This window comes from Micromys minutus (assembly GCF_963924665.1).
Source record: "Micromys minutus genome assembly, chromosome: 7".
In the NCBI taxonomy this organism is placed as follows: domain Eukaryota; kingdom Metazoa; phylum Chordata; class Mammalia; order Rodentia; family Muridae; genus Micromys; species Micromys minutus.
Window position 1 is genome coordinate 64,954,704 of NC_137976.1, and position 20,269 is coordinate 64,974,972.

Here is a 20,269-nt window from a genome sequence, read left to right on the forward strand (position 1 = left end):
ATAGAACTGAAGACACTAAAATGAACCCACACACCTATGTCACATGATCTTCGACAAAGCAGCTAAAACTATCCAGTGGAAAAAAATATAGCATTTTCAACAAATGATGCTTATTCAACTGAAAAATACTGAATGGCTGAAAAGCACCTAAAGAAATGTTCAACATCCTTAGTCATCAGGGAAATGCAAATCAAAACAAAACTGAGATTCCACTTCACACCAGTCAGAATGGCTAAGATAAAACTCAGGTGACAGCAGATACTGGTAAGAATATGGAGAAAGAGGAACACTCCTCCATTGTTGGTGGGGTTGCAAGCTGGTACAACCACTCTTGAAATCAGTCTGGCAGTTCCTTAGAAAATTGAATGTAGTACTACCTGAGGACCCAGTTATACCACTCCTGGGCATATATCCAAAAGAAGCGCCAACATCTAACAAGGATACAAGTTTCACCATGTTCATAGAAGCCTTATTTATAATCTCCAAAAGCTGGAAAGAACACAGATATCCTTCAACGGAGGAATGAATACAAAAATGTGGTACACTTACACAATGGAGTACTACTCAGCTATTAAAAACAATGACTTTCTGCAATTCTTAGGCAAATGGATAGAACTAGAAAATATCATGCTGAGTGAAGTATCCTAATCACAAAATAACACACATGGTATGCAGTAACTGATAAGTAGATATTAGCCCAAAAGCTCAGAATACCCAAGATACAACCCACAGACCACATGAAGCCCAAGAAGATAGAAGACCAAGGAGTGTATACTTCAGTTCTTCCTATAAAGGGGAACAAAATATTCACCGGAAGAAATACAGAGACAAAGTGTGGATCAGAGACTGAAGGAAAGGTCATTCAGAGACAGCCCCACCTGGGGATCTATCCCATATATAGTCATCAAACCTAGACCCTATTTTAGATGCCAGAAGTGCATGCTGACAGGACCCTGATATAGCTGTCTCCTGAGAGGCTTTATGAGGGCCTGAGAAATAGAGAATTAGATGCTCTGAACCAACCATTGGACTGAGAATGGGGTCCCCAATGTACGAGTTAGAAATAGGACTGAAGGAGCTGAAGGGGTTCTCAACCCCATAGGATGAACAACAATATCAACTAACCTGATGTTCCCAGAGCTCCCAGAAACTAAACCACTAACCAAAGTGTACACATAGGGTACCCTATGGCTCCTGCTGCATATTTAGCAGAGGGTGACCTTATTGGGCATCAAGGAAAGGAGAGGCTCTTGGCCCTGTGAAGGTTCTATGCCCTAGTTTATGGGAATGCCAAGGCAGGGAGGTGGGAAGGTGCAGGGTCTGGGGTAGGTGGGAGAACACTTGCATAAAGGCAAGGGGAGGGGGGAAGGAATAGGGGAATTCCAGAGGGGGACACCGAGAAAGAGGATAACATTTGAAATGTAAGTAAAGAAAATATCCAATAAAAAGGAAAAAAACCCTTAAAATCCACAAAATTTCAAAATCTAAGTGAAATCAATAATTTTCTATATAGATATCAAGATCGGGTAATCTAAACAGTCCTATAACCCTATGGAAAGTGAAACTGTCAATAAAAGTTACAACAACAACAAGCCCAGATGTTTTTATCTCAGAATCCTAATAGACTTTCAAAGTAGAGCTAACACTCCTCGAACTATTCCACAAAATAGAAACAGAAGGAACATTGCCAAACTCATTCTAGATGGCCATAGTCACCCTAACCCCTAAACCACACAAGGACTCAAGAAAGAAAGAGAATTTCCAACCAATTTCTCTTATGAACATCAATGCAAAACACTAAAGAAAAGTCTTGTAAACCAAATCCAAGATGGTATCAAAAATATCATTCATCATGATCAAGTAGGCATCATGACAGGGATGCAGGGCTTGTTCAATATAAGAAAATTCATTAATGTAATCCACTATACAACCAAAGAGAAAGAAGAAAATCACACTAACATCTCATTGGATGCTGAAAAAGCCTTTGATAAAATTCAACACCCCTTCAGATTAAAAGTCTTGGAGAGCCCAGGAATACAAGGCACATACACATAAATATAATAAATGCAATATACAGCAAGCCAAAAGACAAATATGAAATTAAATGAACAGGAACGTCAAACAATTCCACTAAAATCAGGGACAAGACAAAGCTACCTACTCTCTCCGTATCTGTTCAATATAGTGCTTGAGTTCTAAATAAAGCAGTAATACAACAAGAAAAGAAAGAACAAGGGGATACAAATTAGAAAGGAATATATCTAAGTCTTACTGTTTCTAGATGTTATGACAGTATACATTAAACAACCTTCAAAATCCTCCCAGAGAACTCCTAGAGCTAATAAACAACTTTAGAAATGTGGCTGGATATAAATTAACTCAAAGAAATAACCAGCCCTCTTTTATACAAATGATAAACCAGCTGAGAAAGAAATTAGGGAAACAACACCTTTCACAATATTCACAGTTAATATAAAATATCTTGGTGTAACTCTAACAAAGCAAGTTAAAGACCGATATGACAAGAATCTCAAGTCTCTGAAGAAAGAAAATGAAAAAGGTATCACAGTATCGAAAGATCTGACATGCTCTTGGATCAACAGAGAGAGCAGTGAAAATGATGAACTTACCTAAATCAGTCTACAGATTGAATGCAGTTCCCATCAAAATTCCAGGACACGTTTCTTACAGAGCTCTAAAAAGCAACTCCCAATCGAATATGGGAAAACAGAAAAACTGAGGCTACCAAAAAATCCCGAACAATTAAAAAAAAAAAAAAAAAAAGAATTCCATAGGAATTACCATCCCTGATTTCTAGCTGTATTACAGAGCAAGAGTAATTTTTAAAATGAGTAGTTTAGAGGTGCAAACAAATAGGTTGTTTAATGGAATCTAATCAAAGACCCAGAAATAAAAATAAAGACACATACCTGTGGAAAAAAAAAAAAAGAAGCATCTTCAACAAATGATGCTGGTGTGATTAAATGTCTGCATGTAGAAGAATCCAGATAAATCCATGTTTATTACCCAAAGCAAAACTTAAGTACAAGTTGATCAATGACCTCAACATAAACCCAGATGCACTGAATCTAATAGCAGAGAAAGTGGGAAACACCCTTGAACACACTGATAGAAGAGACAATTTCCAGAACAGAACACCTATATATAGCTCAGGCTTTAAGATCAACAGTTGATAAATGGGACCTCATGAAACTGCAAAGCTTATTCTGCAAGGCAACGGACATTGTTGATAGGTCAAAACCGCAGCCTATACATTAGGAGAAGATCTTCACTAACCCTACATCTGACAGATGGCTATTATCCAAAATATATAAATAATTCAAGGAAACACCAACAACCAAATAACCTAATTTAAAAATGGGGTACAGAGCTGAACAGAGAATTCTCAACAGAAGAATCTTAAATGGCCATAAAGCACCTAAAGAAATGTTCAACATTCTTAGTCATCGGGGAAATGCAAATCAAAACAACTCTGAGATTCTGTCTCAACACCCGTCATAATATGAAATATTCTAAGATACAAAACTCAATTGTGCACATGCTGGCAAGGACGTGTGTAAAGAGGAACAGCCCTCTGCTGGTGGAAGTGAAACTTATATACACACTCTAGAAATCAATCTGTTGGTTTCTCAGAAAATTAGAAATGATTTTACCAAGCTATACTGCTTTTGGGCGCATGCCCAAAAAATGATGCTCCAACATTCCACCTTATACCACATGCTCCACTGTGCCCATAACAGCTTTCTTTGTAATTGCTGCAAACTGGAAACAACTTAGATGTCCATTAAAGGAAGAATAATCGTGTGTGTAAGGAAAAGATGACGGGGCACCAATGAAAGGAAAAGTCACTGAAAGGAAGAGTCACAGGGCACCAATGTTGTAAAAGGATAACAATCCGAGTCACGGCACCAATGTTAGGGGAAGGATGAAGAGAGTGGGGGCCATATGGCCCATGGAGGTGCGGTGAGGCCTGGGGGCAAGAGAGATGCCTCTGGGGGGTCCATGTTGGGAATCCCTTCCCCCTGAGGGAACAGCCACACAACGGTATAGTATAGTACGGAATAGAGTTTATTCAGGTCATGGGAGAGTTAAGAGGGTGGTAGAGGCAGAGAGAGAGAAGTAGAGGAGTAGAGGCCGGCCATGAGCACATGGGAGAGAGGGGGAAGGGAAAGGGAAGTGGAGGGGTAGGGGTGGGAGAGCAAGGCTGCAAGAGCACAAGAGCAAGAGAGGCCAAGAGAGAGAGGAGGGGTCAAGCAGCTCCTTTTATAGTGTCAGGTCACTGGGGCGGAACATACCTGGGTAATTGAGGGGTGGGGTATACCTGGCTGTTGCTAAGTAACTGAGGGGTGGGGTTTACACAATCCCAACAATGTGATTCATTTATCCACTGGCATGCTATTCAGCTATTAAAGGCAAGGGCATCATGAATTTTGTAGGCAAATGGATGGAACTAGAATTGAGTGAGGTAACCCAAACCCAAAAGTACATATATGGTATGTGGATATTAGTCATAAAGTGTGGGATACCCACTACACAGTCCACAGATGAGAACAAGCTAAACATGAAGGAAGGTTTAAGCAAGGGTGCCTGAGTTTCATTTAAAAGGGGGAATAAACTAGTCCTAGGAGGCAGTGGGAGAAATACAACTGGGTGAGAGAGGGGAGGGGAGGGGAATGAGGATTCAGGGTCAGGTAAAGGGAGAGACAGGAAAGAGGACCAGGGGAGCAGGAGAGTGAATGGAAATTGCAGCTGCCATGGGTGTGGGATATCTCTAGGACATGCTAGAGACCTGGAATAGGGAATGTACCCAGGAGCCAATTTTTGTGACCTTAGCTGAGAGGCACAGCAGTAGGGACCAGAAAAGGCCACCTCTCGTAGCCAGGCCAAGCCCAGTGGAGGGACAAGGACACCAACCCACTCACAGAAACTTTTGGACACCAATTTTTTTTTTCTGTCTCAACGAAATACAGGGGTTGGGAAAGGAGCAGAAACGGAGGAAATGGCTGACCAACAACTGACCCAATTTGAGACCGATCCCACGGGCAAGCACCAATCCCTGACAATATTAACTTTATGGCTATGCTTCCAGACAGTAGACCTGCCATAACTGTCCTCTGAGAGGCTGCACCCAGCAACTGACCGAAATAGATACAGAAACCCAGGACCAAACACAGAACGGAGCTTGGGGACTCTTAAGAAAGAGTTGGAGGAAGGATGTGGGCCCTGAAGGGGATAAAAATGCCACAGGAAAACCAACAGTCAATGAACCCGTACCCTTAGGGGGTTTTCAGAGACTGCGCTCCAACAAAAGAGTATACAAGTACCAAGCCTCACTCCCTACACATACATATCAAATGTGCTGCTCAGTCTTCATTTTGGTCCCCCAAAAGACAGCTGGAGCAGGAGCCGTCTCTAAAGTTTTCGTCGGTCTGTGGAATCCGTTCCCCTGACTGTGCAGTCTTGTCTAGCATCCTCGGTGGTCGAGGATGTGCCTAACCCTGCAGAGACTAGACATGCCAGGGTGGGTTGGTACTGAGGGGGGACTTCCCCCTTCTCAGCGGAAGATAGGAATAGGGGAGCAGTCCTGTGAGGTGGGGCACTGGGAGCAGAGGGGAGGCTGCTATTGGGATGTAAGTGAATAACTAAATAAATTAGTTGAAAAAGTCAGTATCCACCTTTCATTATCACCAAATACACACCTTTGAGTTATATTTCATTTTTAAAAACATTTCTGCCTTTTCATTCCAGAATTTTCTGTTGCCTGAAACACGCATGTGCAAATTTATGGTAGTATAGTTTTTGCACTGATTTTTTTTTATCTGAAAAGTGTGTGTGTGTGTGTGTGTGTGTGTGTGTGTGTGTGTGTGTGTGTGTGTGTTTTTCACTTTAAAAAACCTCTACCGGGATCATTTTTAAATAAACTTTTAGAGAAATAGTGCAACGAATCAGATGTACGCATCCTCAGGGGTTGAAATATGATCACCATCTTCTACTCTTCCTTAATTTTTATCCACTAGTATCTATCAACATTATGATTTGTATTTCCGAAAAAAAACTTTGTGCTTTTTAAGATTTATTTTTTTATTTTATGTGAATAGGTGTTTTGCTTGAATTTACAGATGTGGATCATGTGCAGTGCTTCCACTGACCAGAAGAGGGAACCAGATCCCCAGGAACGGGAGTTAACACACGCACACGATCAACTTAACTAAGAGCAGGATCTCTGAGCCCTGAAATGAAAAGGTTGTCCTTAGATGGACAACCTAAATCTTGAGATCATAGTAGTGCCTAAAATATTAACACTCAGTTCTTTATACCATCAGTTATTTTATTTCGCTAATTACCACAGATTTTTCTTTTCCGTTGGCTTGCAATGAAAACACCACTAATATCTCTGTTCTTTCTCCAATTTCTTTACAGATTTGGGGCAGGAGGGTTGTTATTTCTTCTGTAGTTCTCTGTATTTTTCTAAATTCACATTTGCCTTGCTATTTAAAATGTTTTTCAGAGACTGGAAAGAGATGTCTCATGGGAAAAGAACACGCTGAAGAGCTTGAGTACCTAATTACAGATCATGTGCTGGGGAGGCAGAGACATATTTGCCTGTCTAGCCTAAGAGATGAACCCTAGGTTCATTGAAATTGCTCCAAAATATAAGGTGCAGGGTGGTGGAAGAAAAGCCAAGATGACCTCCACAGTATGCACAACACCCCCCTCACACAAATACCCACAAATACTTTTTAGCTGTTTTTTCCCTATACATCTATGGACAATACAGACCTTTCTGTAGGGACCTAGTAATTATTGGAGAATGGCGTGTGTGTGTGTGTGTGTGTGTGTGTGTGTGTGTGTGTGTGTGTGTGTGTGTGCATGAGCACATGTGTGTATAATAATGATGAAGTGTTCACACCATAGTGAACTTCTGAAGGCAATAAACAAGCCCAGATGTTGGTTCTCATATCTGCCTTGGTTACTGTTATTTTTCCTTTTCTTTATTATTCCAAACCATTTCCATACTATTTTGATCATCTTTCTCCTTCCCCAATTCCCCCCATGATCCTCTCTACCTCTCTAACCCACCACTTTTTCTCTCTTTAAAAGGCACCAAAAGAAACATCTCCCTGACAACATGGACAAAATATCCCCACAAAACAGAAACCAATATACAAAAATGAAAGGCCAATAAGATGTTTGAATGAAAAAAAAAATCCCAAACTAAGCCAAATGAGACCTTAGGTACCTGCAAATACCATTTGTTTCTTGGATGGTCACCTCCTCCCTGACCTGAGGCCTACTCTGAGGTGTGGAATATACCCAATGGAGAGAACTCAGTGGATAAACTAACTTTAACTCTGCTAGTGGATATCAGCTCAACCTAGCTCCTTAGTTAGGAGTGGAAGGCCATGTTTTCTTTGCATTCTCAGGGTTGGGACCCCATCTGCATAGACCTAACTTGTGTTGCATAGTCTCTCTAAGTTGGTCTTTACATCCGTTCTGTTGTGTCTGAAGATGCTGTTTTCCCAGTCATCCATTACCTGTCATTCTAGCAACGCCTCTTCTTCACAGATACCTCCACGTTGAGTGGAGAGGTTTGATAAAGACATCCCCTTTGATTATTAAGTGCTCCGAAGTCTCTCACTCCACACATTGTACAGTTGTGGTTCTCTGAGTTAGTTCCCATAGAGTGTGAAAATCAACTTCACTGATGACAGCTGAGTGTCTGCTGATCTTTGGATGTAGTAATATGTCATTAGGAGTCCTTGTATTGCTATGTTCTTTGCCAGAATAGTATTTGGTTTTCCCTCAGGCCATAGCCAGTCTAGACCCAGGTTCTTGACCACATCAGTAGTGTTAGGCATTGGTTCTACCTCATGGATTGAAACTTAATTCAATCAGAAGGTGGTTGGTTACATCACGTTTGTGACTATCTTACAAATAGGTCACTGTTGGTCATAGGATTTGTAGCTTGGTTGATAATAGAAAATATACTATGTAAGGTAATAAAATCAAGTTTCATTCATGCATACAAAAAATAACATATTTTTCCTAAAACAAATTACGAAGAATGGCCCTTAGCAGTAGCACAGCTGAGTTCCCGTCTTCACAAAGAAATACACAAACATGAGTCTAAATTAACAGTTTAACTCTTAGAAACTCCCAAGTGAGATGAGCACACACGTGACTACAAAGTACCAAGTGGCCAACCCTAAGGTCATATATACAGAAGCGAGCTGAATAGACTGGGAAGAGTGGATGCATGCTTCTGTAGTACTGCAGCTCTTGCTCTGCATTTGTTTGCTTGTCAAAGCATGAGACCCACGTACAATAACACTAGTTATTTCCTCTCCTGGAATGAAAGTTAAAAATTAGCTGTTTGTATTCTAATGCTAACTGGGTCCCCCCCCCCAAAAAAAAAAAAAACTGTTTGCAGGAGAGGGTCTAAATATAGTTTCTGGGAACCTGCCTACACTTAATTCTGGTTGGTAAATAAAGATGCCAGCAGCCAGTAGTTGGGAAAGAGAGACATAGGCAGGGTTTAAGGTTCCTGGGGAGGAAGGAGGGAGACAAGGGCTGCCCGTCCGGTAGAGAAGCAAAGAGAGCGGCCTGGGCTCTGGACCAAGAAGACATGAGCCAGAGGGCAAATTGGAGTTAAGTGCAGCCAAGATGGAACATAGAGATTAGTAATAGAACTCGGAGTAATTGGTGGGAGGTAGATTCTAGCAGCATGGAGTGTATGTAAGCAGTTGACTAGTTATTGTGCTGCTTAAGGCATATTAAAGAATAAAGTCTGTCTGTCTGTCCACCCATCCGCCCCCATCCATGTGTGTGTGTGTGTGTGTGTGTGTGTGTGTGTGTGTGTGTGTGTGTGTGTGATTTGGGAACATAAACTATTGAGGCAGGTAGTAACTCCATGTCAGGATTTATTAATGAATTATACTGCAGTGCAATAATTATAAAATCTTAATCCTATTTTGGAAGTTCAAGCTTGGCAAATGTCTCAGGTCTGGGACAGCACCATACACAAAATAGTTTGATTTATATTTTGAACTATTTTTGAAATTTCACTGTGCAGTATATGTATTTAACCAAAAAATATGAAAGAATTATGCTAGTAGTTTGAAAAAGTTCTATTGGCACTACTTTATCAAAAAAGAAAATAATTGCAATGTTTTTGGTTACTTAGTAAAGAAAATATGAGGTCATCTCGGATTTACTAAATGGATGACTTTAAGAAAAGGCGCATTTGCCTTCTACATCCCAAGATCATCTACAGTGCAATGACAGCACTCACAGTGACCTGGACCCTCCTACAATCATGAATCAAACAAAGCCCCAGTCAGGGATCTGCCTAAGGAGAATCTGATGAAGGCATTTCCTCAAAGTCGCTCTTCTTAGCTTAGTTTCTGTCAAGTTCACAGAAAGTTAACTATAATTTCCTATCATATTTCCTGGAGAAGAAATTAACTCCAGAGGATGGGCTCCATGGGTATTGAACAGTAAAGTCAGGGGTAACTAAAATAGCACTGGATTCTTAAAAGATTTGTGAATGGTTTTGTATCAGTTATGGGGACAGTAAGATCAAAGAACAATTCTTTTATTGATAAAATACTATATGAATGTTAAGGAATTGATGATTCCATTTTCTCAAAGCTCACTTAGGTGTCTACCAGACAGGATGAGCTGTACTCATACAGTTTGGTCATGAGGTTACCGTGTGAACCACAGGCTACACTTTGTCCTCTCACAAAATATATCAACTCTGTCAACAAACATCACATACAAAGTAGAACTTTTATGATTTACATTCTGAACTATTTGTTGAAATCTTCACTGTACAGTGTCACAGTATACATGAATTCAACCAAAGAACATGGACGTCATAAAATTTTACCAGCACTTAAAAAAATCTAGGGGAGCTTCTTTATATATAAAAAGGTAATAAATGCATATATATGCTGTAACTTCCTTAAACTTCAGACTTTGAGTGTAGTAACAAAAACAGGAGGCCAACATTGACTTAATAAACAGATAACTTTATTAAGTGCAAACAAGATAGGCATTTATCTCAAACTATTCACAAAAACAAAGCACACAGATTTACTCATACAATACTTTGGTTTAAAAATTATTTAAAACACCAATGTTAAAGCTGATGTTCTGGTGTGAAATACAAACCACAAACACACAAGCTTGCATAGATGAATGGATGGATGTAGATGTAAGAGTGGTATGAAGGAAGGCTTGGGCACTGGACAGTGCCTTAATGAACCAATGACGTCAGCCTCCCCAGACACGTCAAAGTTACCAGCACCATATTTCTCATTTCCTCAACAAGGTTATGTATGCACAGGAGCAATTTGGGCTATGTGAACATGAATCAAAATGGACTGTTCCCTACAGTCTGATTCAGATGAGCGCATACATGCCCACCAGCGCCAACACCAGCACCAGCACCTTAAGGCATCCACACAATGTCTCCTCACAGTTTTATTCAATCTCTAGATAGGCATGTGGTTTGAGGTGGTCTCTCTCAGACAAGAGATGATAGTCTATTGCAGCTCTGTTCACCTCCAAGAAATATGTACTTCACAAGCCACTGGGGAGTGGGCGGGCTGACCACACACTGACCAGCACAGGGGATCCTATCTCACGTCTTTTATACTCTTCTCTAGATCACTGCGCTCAAAGCACTCTTACCAAATGAAGTGCGCGGTTTCCTCATAGTGTTAACTAAAGCAATGACTTTTCCACACTACAACAGAAATAAATGGCAGTATCACCTCAAATGTTCTGAGAAATTTGACTTATGTAGCAAACTCTTATACTTTCAAATCCAACATCTTTCAATGTTTCAGAGATAAAATTGTTCTAAGCAGACACCAGGCATTACAAAGACTCGTCATTTTTAGAATGCCACTTTATATGTCAGCTTTCATATTATTTTCTAATATTTACATGAATATCTGGTTGCTCATTTAAAACAATGAAAAATACAGCTATCCTTGGACAGGACATCTGTCTCTCAGATTACATCAAGGTCGACAGCCTAAAGAAACTTAGAGTCTATTCATACGTAAGTATAAAACTTCTCACACCCAAAACTCTTACCAAATTTTTATCTAGAATCAATTTCAGCAATTACAGTGTGGATTCAGTGTAACAGTATATCCAAAGAATGTCACTCGTCACTGGGCATCCTCTCAGTGCCTACTCTTCACTGCTGGCAATCCTTACTGACTTGTTATTCGAGCTTTTTAATTTTTTTTCATCTTCATATTTGGATTTTACCAATAAAGACCGGGGCAATGCAGTTACATAATTAATCCTGCCCTAATCTAAAAATGCTGAAGTCAGCAAACTGTGAAAAGCAACTTTTTAAAATGAGAAAAACACACTTTATCTTACTTATAATAGAGAAGCTTACGAAATACAAGCTGAACATATTAGCAGCAGTGCTTGGGTGTATAAGGGCAGAAAATGGCTTTTGGTGGCTGACAGGTATGTGAATGGGTGTGGCTCCTGCACGACTGTACTTGTCTCTGCGCAGCCTAGAGAAGCTGCTCTTCCATCTTCTCCACCATACCCACACTTTACTGCTTAATTCTGTTAAATCAACTACAGCATCCTTCAGATCACCATTCCAAGTAATACATCCATTTGGGGGAAGGGTTTCTCCTATGTTTGTTAATGGTAAGTAAGCTTTTCGATATACAAAGGTAACTGTGAAAATTTTTAGAAATAATCTAAGTGTTACCAATGAACCAAAGAATCTTTAGAACAGCTTTTGCAGTCACCATAAAACAGAACAGGAAGCTCCCAACTGTTCAGCAAGTTATCATTCTGTGAATACTCCAGCCAGGAAATTCTCCCCCAGGGGTGCTCTGTCCATGCCTCTGCTACTCAGGGACCTGAGAAGATATTTCTATTAATATTACAAGTCGACCAGAGCACAGTGGGAGAAGGTCCAAGTTCCAGGTGATGATGATGTCTGAGGCTCTTTTATGAATGGCAAGAGCTCATATATACTCAACGCAATGGCCTCAGTGGACTCAAACTAATTTAAGGCAAAACTGATCTTCAGACATTGCTGAAATAAAGTGCAGGACTTATCAGAAAGGTGGCTATTACTAATGTTTTCCTAGATTATCCTTGCCTTCTTGGAGATGCTACAATTAAATGTAAGCATTTCTGATGAGATACGGCAGAAGCAGCAAAGCCTTCATCTCTTCCCTTTAATTCTTACATATCATCACGATAAAAACTAATCAAACAAACAACAACTCCCACCACATATTCAGATAACACTGTTCCTCGCAGCATTGAGAGGACACTCCGCAGTTGGCTCTCTGCCTGTGTGGCCCCACTAGAGGGCAGAAAGAAGCAAGCATCCCTCACCAGTCACATACAGATATGGCTCTAAAGCACGCAGGCACAACAGACAGGGAAAGAAATGGGGTGACTCTCTTGGGTCACTTCTCTGATTATGAGATAGGAAGAGAAAATGGGTGACCAAGTCATTTCTCTGCTATGAACAGCATATGACAGACACATTACAGACTTTTTTAAATGAAAGATCAGATTTTGAATGTCTTAGGGGCATTCAAATAGTGTGCTGTGAGAACACGGCACTGTGTTCACAGTGAAACCAACATCACCTTGTCAGTGTGACTTCAATGGCAGTACTCCTTCCACAAACACCACCCTCCCCAAATGAAGGAGCCATTGACTTGAAGCTCTATTCTATCTCAGGCCTTCCAGTTATTTCTACTTGCACCTCATCCCTTCATTAGGGTGATGATCTCATCCAATCAGGAGTTACCTTTTAAAGAAGAGTAACAGATGTTCACATTTCCCAAACTGAGGTTTATACAAAAAGCATTACTCATTAAACATCAAGGCTGTAAAATATTAACCACTTATGTGGTAAACGGAACACACCACATTACAGTATTTTGTCTTTGTGTGAAACGCACAGTGCAGGCCGCTGTGAAGAATTTTCTTTGTGCACATATTTTTGCATCTCTCTTCCTAATTGAACTGTTTTCAAGATCAGAAATACATAGTTTGGTTGTGGCTGTTTGGCTTCTGAGTTCCTTACTACACTGCCATGTGTAATGAAGTCACTTGACCCCACAGCACTTCAATGGCATGCAGTCACTTGCAAAAATTCTCAATATTCTGAGAACAAAAAAAGTAATTTTTCTATGCTCCCAACAAGGCAATTATGACTAACAGTAGCTTAAATACTGGAATTAATTTTCTTTCAAGTCAGCATAATAAACCTGACTTTTACTGAGCATCTTTTCTAGGCTAGAAAAGAAGAAAATGTCATGTCGGGCAGTCTTATGATGAGGCTACTTAACATACTGTGCTCATCCGGTGAAGCGGCAGTTAACAGCCCGTGGCCTGCAGAGAAAACAAGTTAGAAACAAGAGTTCTCAGGACTAGAAGAATTAGTCTGTATGTTGATAGCGAAGCATAATACAGTGTGGACGTAGCAGTTGAATTGCACAAATTCAATAACAGGAACAAAAAATGCTTTCGTTTTTTACACAGAAATTAAGACTAAAAGAGCAGAGACCACAGTGAAGACTGGCGGTTCATTAAGAGCTGTTAGGGGTGTCGATCATCTCAAAGATATATTGTTTGACGGGTAGCAAAAATTTTAATTAGGAATAATTAAGAACATTTTTCTATCTTCTTAATCATAATAATTACTGGTATTCTTTAAAAAACTGTTCAGTTTACAAAAATAAAATAAAACAAATATTTTAAAATTGTAGTCTTTAAAAAAAAACTCTAGGGAGTAGCAAATTTTTCAGTACTGATGTTGAGCTGGCGACCGTACAGGTAGCGCTGCATTTGGCCATCCATGGTGACAGGTAGGACTCCAGCATTCTGCTCAAGTGGCTTGTCAGTTTTTAAACTAAAACACGTCCATTTTACAATAATAAATATGATCAAATGAAGCTCATGAAAAACAAAAGAAATGCAGCTTTTAAAGTTAAAAGTAATCATTCATGAGATAGAAAAATAAATATTTATAAAACAAAAATATGGCAGATGTTGCCTGTTTTGCCTAATTATCAAATAATTGCAACTATATTTTTTCTTTGAAGTTACCATTTCAAAATGCCTTTTTAAAAAGGAAGTAGAGTCACAGGGCAGATGAAGGATAGAGCGTTACAAGCCGGTGAAGCTCAGCTGTGGCACTGGAGCCACCGTGCAGACGCTGACGAGCAGACACTGATGTGAGGCTGGGCTCCTTCCTAAAGGAAAAGCTTCCCACATGGACATGATGCTGGCCCTCAGGTCGGCCATTTCCCTCCCTCCAGGTGACAGCACTGCCGCCTCTGTGTGTCATTCCAGATTGCCGCTTGCCCACACCTTCACTTCCGTTTGCCCACACCTTCACTTCTTGTCACTTTTCACTCAAATTTCTAACAGGTGTCACTTTATGAAACAAAAGATTGGTTTCAAATCAGAGATAAAAAATGTGTTGGGAGTAGCCTCCCAGAATCCTGCACAAGTTTAAGACAATTTGAAAAGACAAGGCAAATGGAAGGCAGGTAGTCCTTAAACTATTTCTCTCAGCAACCTTTTCTTCTTTTCTAATAAGCAGCAGAAAGTGTCAGCTCCATACACTGAAAAGAACAGAAAGTCAAGCAGGGGAAATGGCAATCAAGATAGGTTCTGCAAACACCACTGCCATTTATATTAAGTGTATGGATAAATACACAGACTGAAGAAAAGTTTTGTAGAGGAGCTTAAAGGTCGTACAGAGGAATACAGTGACCATCGGCACAGATGAACACACCTCGATAATGACTCACTTCATCAAATTCAACTTCACACTGAGTTAATCTTGTATTGCAGGTGCATAAAACATCACTGTGAAGTTGCCAACAAAAACTGCTCTATCCTAGGATCCAAAGGCTGTATCTATATAGCTGGGTGGACTAATGGTATCAAGTCTTATGGAAACTGTTCTATTCCTTTTACTCTATAATTAAATTTAAAAAGGCAATGGAAGGCTATTTGTTCTTTTATTGAATTGATTCTTCATGGACCTGAGAGAAAATATCAAATCATTAAGGGCTACACAAATAAATATTAGTACATGATTCACTGCCTAAGGGCATCAAAAATGACTTGATCCTGAGGAACCAGCAGTGATGGCTAAGGAGTCAGCGGTACATGGCCATCCAGAGCCTCTATCAATCCATTTATTCAGAAAAGCAGTCTCCCACTGCTCTGGGTGTTCCCCTACACTTTATTTTGTTTTTACATTTTTTGAAAAGGATAAAAAACAAAGGCTGTATCTTTCAAAATATCATAATAATAACCAGCAAAGCAACTATTCCATACACTTTCCTATACTTCATTGCATCCAAATGTTATACTTAGCTTGATAATGAATCTCTGTACACTTCTAACTGCTAAATAAACTCAAGTCCCAAGATGCCAATATCCTGTAACTAGCAACTGTCATTTTATAGAATTATTACATCCCAGGAAATATATGCACAGAAGAGATGGCCAGTATTCAGAAGCTACGTTTTCTTACATTGCCCAAGTGACAAAGATAACCAAAATTGTTGAATGAAGTGAAATACTCTTAGTAAGAAAACACTTGAGAAAACTCCCAGCAATGGCACACGGAAGCACAACAGCCACTGTGGAATGCATGTTGTATCTGTCTGTAATACGTGCTACAAGAAGTCCACTTTCGAGGCAGATCCCTTTTTGTTTATTTTGTTTTGTTTTACTGCTTATTATGGAAGCCTGGAGAAAGGAGAAAAAAGAAAAACCATTAAAATCGAGGTAATTGGGAAGGGGGTGCATGAGAGACAGAAAAAAGAATTTAAAGCTCTTTTTGCCGTTTCAATTGTCACAGATTTTACAGTTTTGATAGTATAAAAGTCCAGAATAAATACTTAGCAGTAAAAGTGTGAACTCCACCATGAAGCTCTATACCTTCTGAATGGCTTTCTAACGCCACGTGATTTCACGAAGATGGATAAGCCTTGAATCTGCTTCATTTTGCTATGTTAATTTTTCATTTGCAAGTTCTTTAAAATAAAAATTTAATAAATTAAAATAGATGAAAAAATTTTAAATTTGCTGTCTCCCTGTCCAAGATACATCTTTGTTTCTATGTATTCCAAATGGCTTCTCCTTGCATTTTTAGAAATCATTTGCTTATAAAATATTCATGTACAGGATCAATTTGTCATTTTAATATTTTTGCAGCAAATATATGTTTTTTATATTTTACACTGTCCCCAAATAATACAAACTTATATTCAGAACAAAACCATAAGCAACTTCCAGCTGCATCAGATATGTTGAAAACATCAGCAAATAAAAAAGAATAATCAAAATATCACTTAAGAAATCTTCATATAAGTTCAATCAAATATTGAGACCTAATGCTTATGACTGCTTTTGCAGTCATCTCTTCTTCACTGCCCTACCTCCCAAGGCCTCACTGCCGTTCATTCTGGCCCATGTTTCCTGTCTCTCCCCGTGCTGTAGCGTGCTGGGACTACAGAAGTACAACACCACAGCCTTCCCTCACAGGCTTACTACACATAACTGACAGCTCTGACTGGGTAGTTTACTGTCACTACTTTGTAGATAGGGAAGCTAAAAATGAAACTCTTTATCTCACTATGTAACTTTGACAAACAATGTGGAGTGTGTGAGTTTGTGAGTCTGTGTGTGTGCATGTGTGTACTATTAATCTAATTCCTACCTTCAAGGATGGCTGTGTATCATCAACTATGGTTGAAACAAAACTGTTATTAGGTTTTGAAACTTTTCTCTAAACATATGCAGACTATCTAATTTCTCACTACTGACTGTTTGACTATCAAATGGCAAGTGAGGTACCCTTAGTCATAAACATCTACATCTGAAATGTCCTGAAAGTCTGAAACTGTCTACTGGATGCATTAGTACTGACTAGTTCAGCCTTCCGTGGTTTAAACTGTACATATATCACAGTCCAGTATAAGCAGGACTGCATCTCCCTTCAGTAATGTGAGCAGAGCACTAACTTCTCCCTGCAGAAAAGTGTAAAGATGCAGGAAACCTTGCACTTAGTTTAAAGTGATTTACTTTTCGCTTTCTTGTATTTAATAACTGCTGAGCAGCAGATGGCTTACTTTTTTCAGCCCATAATTAAAAGACAACATTTCATTTCCTATTATAATACAAGACAAACGAAGAGAATCTCAGCTTGATCACACAGATGCCTCTTACCTTTATGTGAGGACTCTGACTTTGAAATATGACGTGTATTACTATGCTGGTTTGTAAAATAGGTAGAATCCACATCCTCAGGGCCCATCACTGTGGGGGGTGGTGGTCTGCAGGCAAACAAAATTCAAAGAATCTAAAATGTTTACTACAGTTCCAGCTCTCACTGAGCAGCACAGCAAAAGCTCTTCTGTAGAACCTGAGGGTCCAGAGCTTCAGAATGTTTTTTAGTTCTTGGATAGCTCCATGTCTTTGAATAAATTATTTTATTTTTAGCTTACTATTCTTGATATGTATAAGTCTCTAAATTTATTCCCAATATGCAACACGTATGAGTAATTGCTATGAAACCAAATGAGAATGAGGAATAGCCTGCCCTTAATTTACTCTGTCTTGCCATATTTCACCAAGTAAAGAAAGAAATGAATACATTAAGAAAGAAAGTAACAAAAACAAAAAAAAAACAAAAAAAAAAAAAAACAAGAAGTCAGAAAGGGCAGAGCCTACGGAGAATGAGTGAACCTTCATAAGCAATGGTAGTTCTTTATCCACTAGGCGGCCAAGTCTACCTCAACACATTTCAATTTTCTATGCAAATCATTTAAAAGGTTTTATGTCAAAGAGGAGTATTTCAAAAAAAAAAAAAAGAATAGATAATTGTAAGTATTTCTTAATTATTTAATATAAACTTTTGCAAATATTTAGCATTGATGAAACTGGAAAGAAAACCCAGCTTAATTCTTTGATTTTTCAAAGGTATACTCAAATTCTGTAGTAAAACGTGGAGCCTGGTAAGGCTGTTATAGATCAGATCTATAACAGTATTAAAGGATGCTTTGTATAATCATAAGGTGTAAATATGTTGAGGCTTGAGAAGCTCTAGTTAGTTTGGTAGAAAATTGACTATGTATCTCCAAATCAAAGCTGATACTGAATTTCTTTAGTTGTCCCTAGCAGAAATTTCTTTGCGGGTATCTGATAGAGTCAAAGAAAATGACAAATTGTATGTACAGAGAGAACTCTACATAGCTCGATTGACCTACAACATGGTTAGATGAGGCGGATGACTGATCCAAATGCATACTTCAGCTTAGAGAGAAAGCAGCTACTAACATAAGCAAGCAGACTCTTCAAACAGCTCTGATCAACGAAGAGCTATACACATGTGTGTATCAGTAGGAACAGCAGTGCCTGCACATATAACATGTGTTTATATATTTTTAAATAGAAGCTACAGGTCAAAATCTGTACTTTTTGCAGCCCAAAGGCAAAAGAGCAACACAGTCTGAGAGTAGTTGGCTCATCCTGGTAAAAACTCACTCTCCTCCTCCTTCTCCCAGCAGCTAACAGTTACTTACAGTTCTTTATGGGCAGAACCCAGCAAAATAACCCCCTCCACAGTAACATATCTACCTATATTACTATTGTTCAGATCTTGTTTTCACAGCCATTTCTAGAATAGACCAATTCACAGCAGCCTTCCTCAGGCCATACAAGGAACATACCTAGATTCACTGTTTCCTGTGCTATTACGCTGCAGTGGAGATGATTGTTTCCAGGCTAGTAATATTTATTGATTAAAAATGGGAAAATCCTTACAAATCGAGAGTTTATTCTGTAGTTCTTGTGTTACAATTAGCTACTTCTTTCTCTTAACATTCTATTTTTAATTAATAACATTGCTAAATGTTCTTCAGAGTTCACTTCAAAGATCAGCTGCTGTTTGCCTGCACCTGAATCAGGCTAAGTGGCTCCTCAGGCTTCTCATACCCAGTGTTTTTACCCATGTCATTTAACAAATCACCTAGGGATCTGGGTAATTACCACAACAGCAAAGAAATGTTCTTGGAGACGGTTCTTAGCCCTAAGTATTAGGATAATCAAAAGATAATCAAGTGCAGATAAATAAAATCAATATTTATATGAACGTGCTAGAAAGTAAAGGGGACTTGTAAAAGTTTTAGACTTTTCTATGGTAAAAAACAAATAGCAACTGACATTTTCAGTATAAAAGTCTGGACCTGAAGCCTTGTTTGTTTTTCTTTCCTTAGGCAGTTTTTTTTTCAGAAGTGGCTTATAATACAACCTCCTCCTGCCTCAGCCTCACTAGGTTGGAAGTGTATAACAGCATGCCCCATAAAATTTCTGACTCAGAATAAATGCACATTATAAACTGATCATCAATTTCCAGAAAAAGGAGGAAGGAACTTAGAATAAATAAGAAATTGGGAGTTTAACAGTGACTATTCTAAAATTTACATGATTTATTTTGGACTGATGCCACTGCTTAGCTGAAGCCTTACACAGAGTAACAGTGGAAGCTCATGTTCTGCTATCTGTTATACTGTCTGTGCAAATGGTCATATAACTGTCCATCATAATTACATGTGAAACAAAACCGCTGCTATGCAACAGGTACACACTCACAAAGATGTTCCACATGTTTCAAACTATGAAACAGTGTTTCATAAAATCCTTATTCATTTGTTTTCTCATATCCACAGTATTTTAGGAAATAATGTTTAAAACAAGTGGTGCTTTCAGTCTGAAGGAGACAAGGCTCCATGGGTGCACCGCTGCACTCTAACTCCTAGCACGTGGGACAAGATCAGCTGACTGTTCATTTCATCAGAGGATCTACTTATAAACTGAGAACTTGCTTTTAATTTTAATGAACATTACAAACATCATCCCAGTTAGTCCAGTTTATCTTTTGTCAATGATATTAACGTTCAATAGAGGCAAGGGACTTTGAAGGCTGAATAGAAGCACCCCTAAAATGATTTGAACCCATCTGACTACATAAAGCAGTATATTTATTTCCTGGGGACAGACTGTCTTTTCCTTTCCTTGGATACTGTAGGAATATTCAGATTAATAGCTGTAAACATTCTTTACATGCTCAAGAAAAGCTAAAGAGCAACTGATTTTAAACCAAATGTTACTATTGTCCTCAGAGTAATACAAACCCAGTATTGAAAGG

General features: G+C 39.0%; 1 protein-coding gene across 2 annotated transcripts in view; it reads right to left on the reverse strand.

Moving 5' to 3' along the window:
• Window positions 1-10,069: 10,069 nt before the first annotated feature.
• The window catches only part of CCDC50 (coiled-coil domain containing 50), a 50,507-nt gene continuing 40,307 nt past the window's right edge, over window positions 10,070-20,269 (reverse strand). For both annotated transcript variants that reach the window (XM_080919638.1, XM_080919637.1), the window contains 2 exons: window positions 17,290-17,396; window positions 10,070-15,807 (listed from right to left, as the gene is read on the reverse strand). In XM_080919638.1, coding sequence (XP_080775764.1) covers window positions 15,788-15,807; window positions 17,290-17,396 — 127 coding nt within the window. In that variant the 3' untranslated portion in view covers window positions 10,070-15,787. The remainder of the gene's footprint in view (window positions 15,808-17,289; window positions 17,397-20,269) is intronic.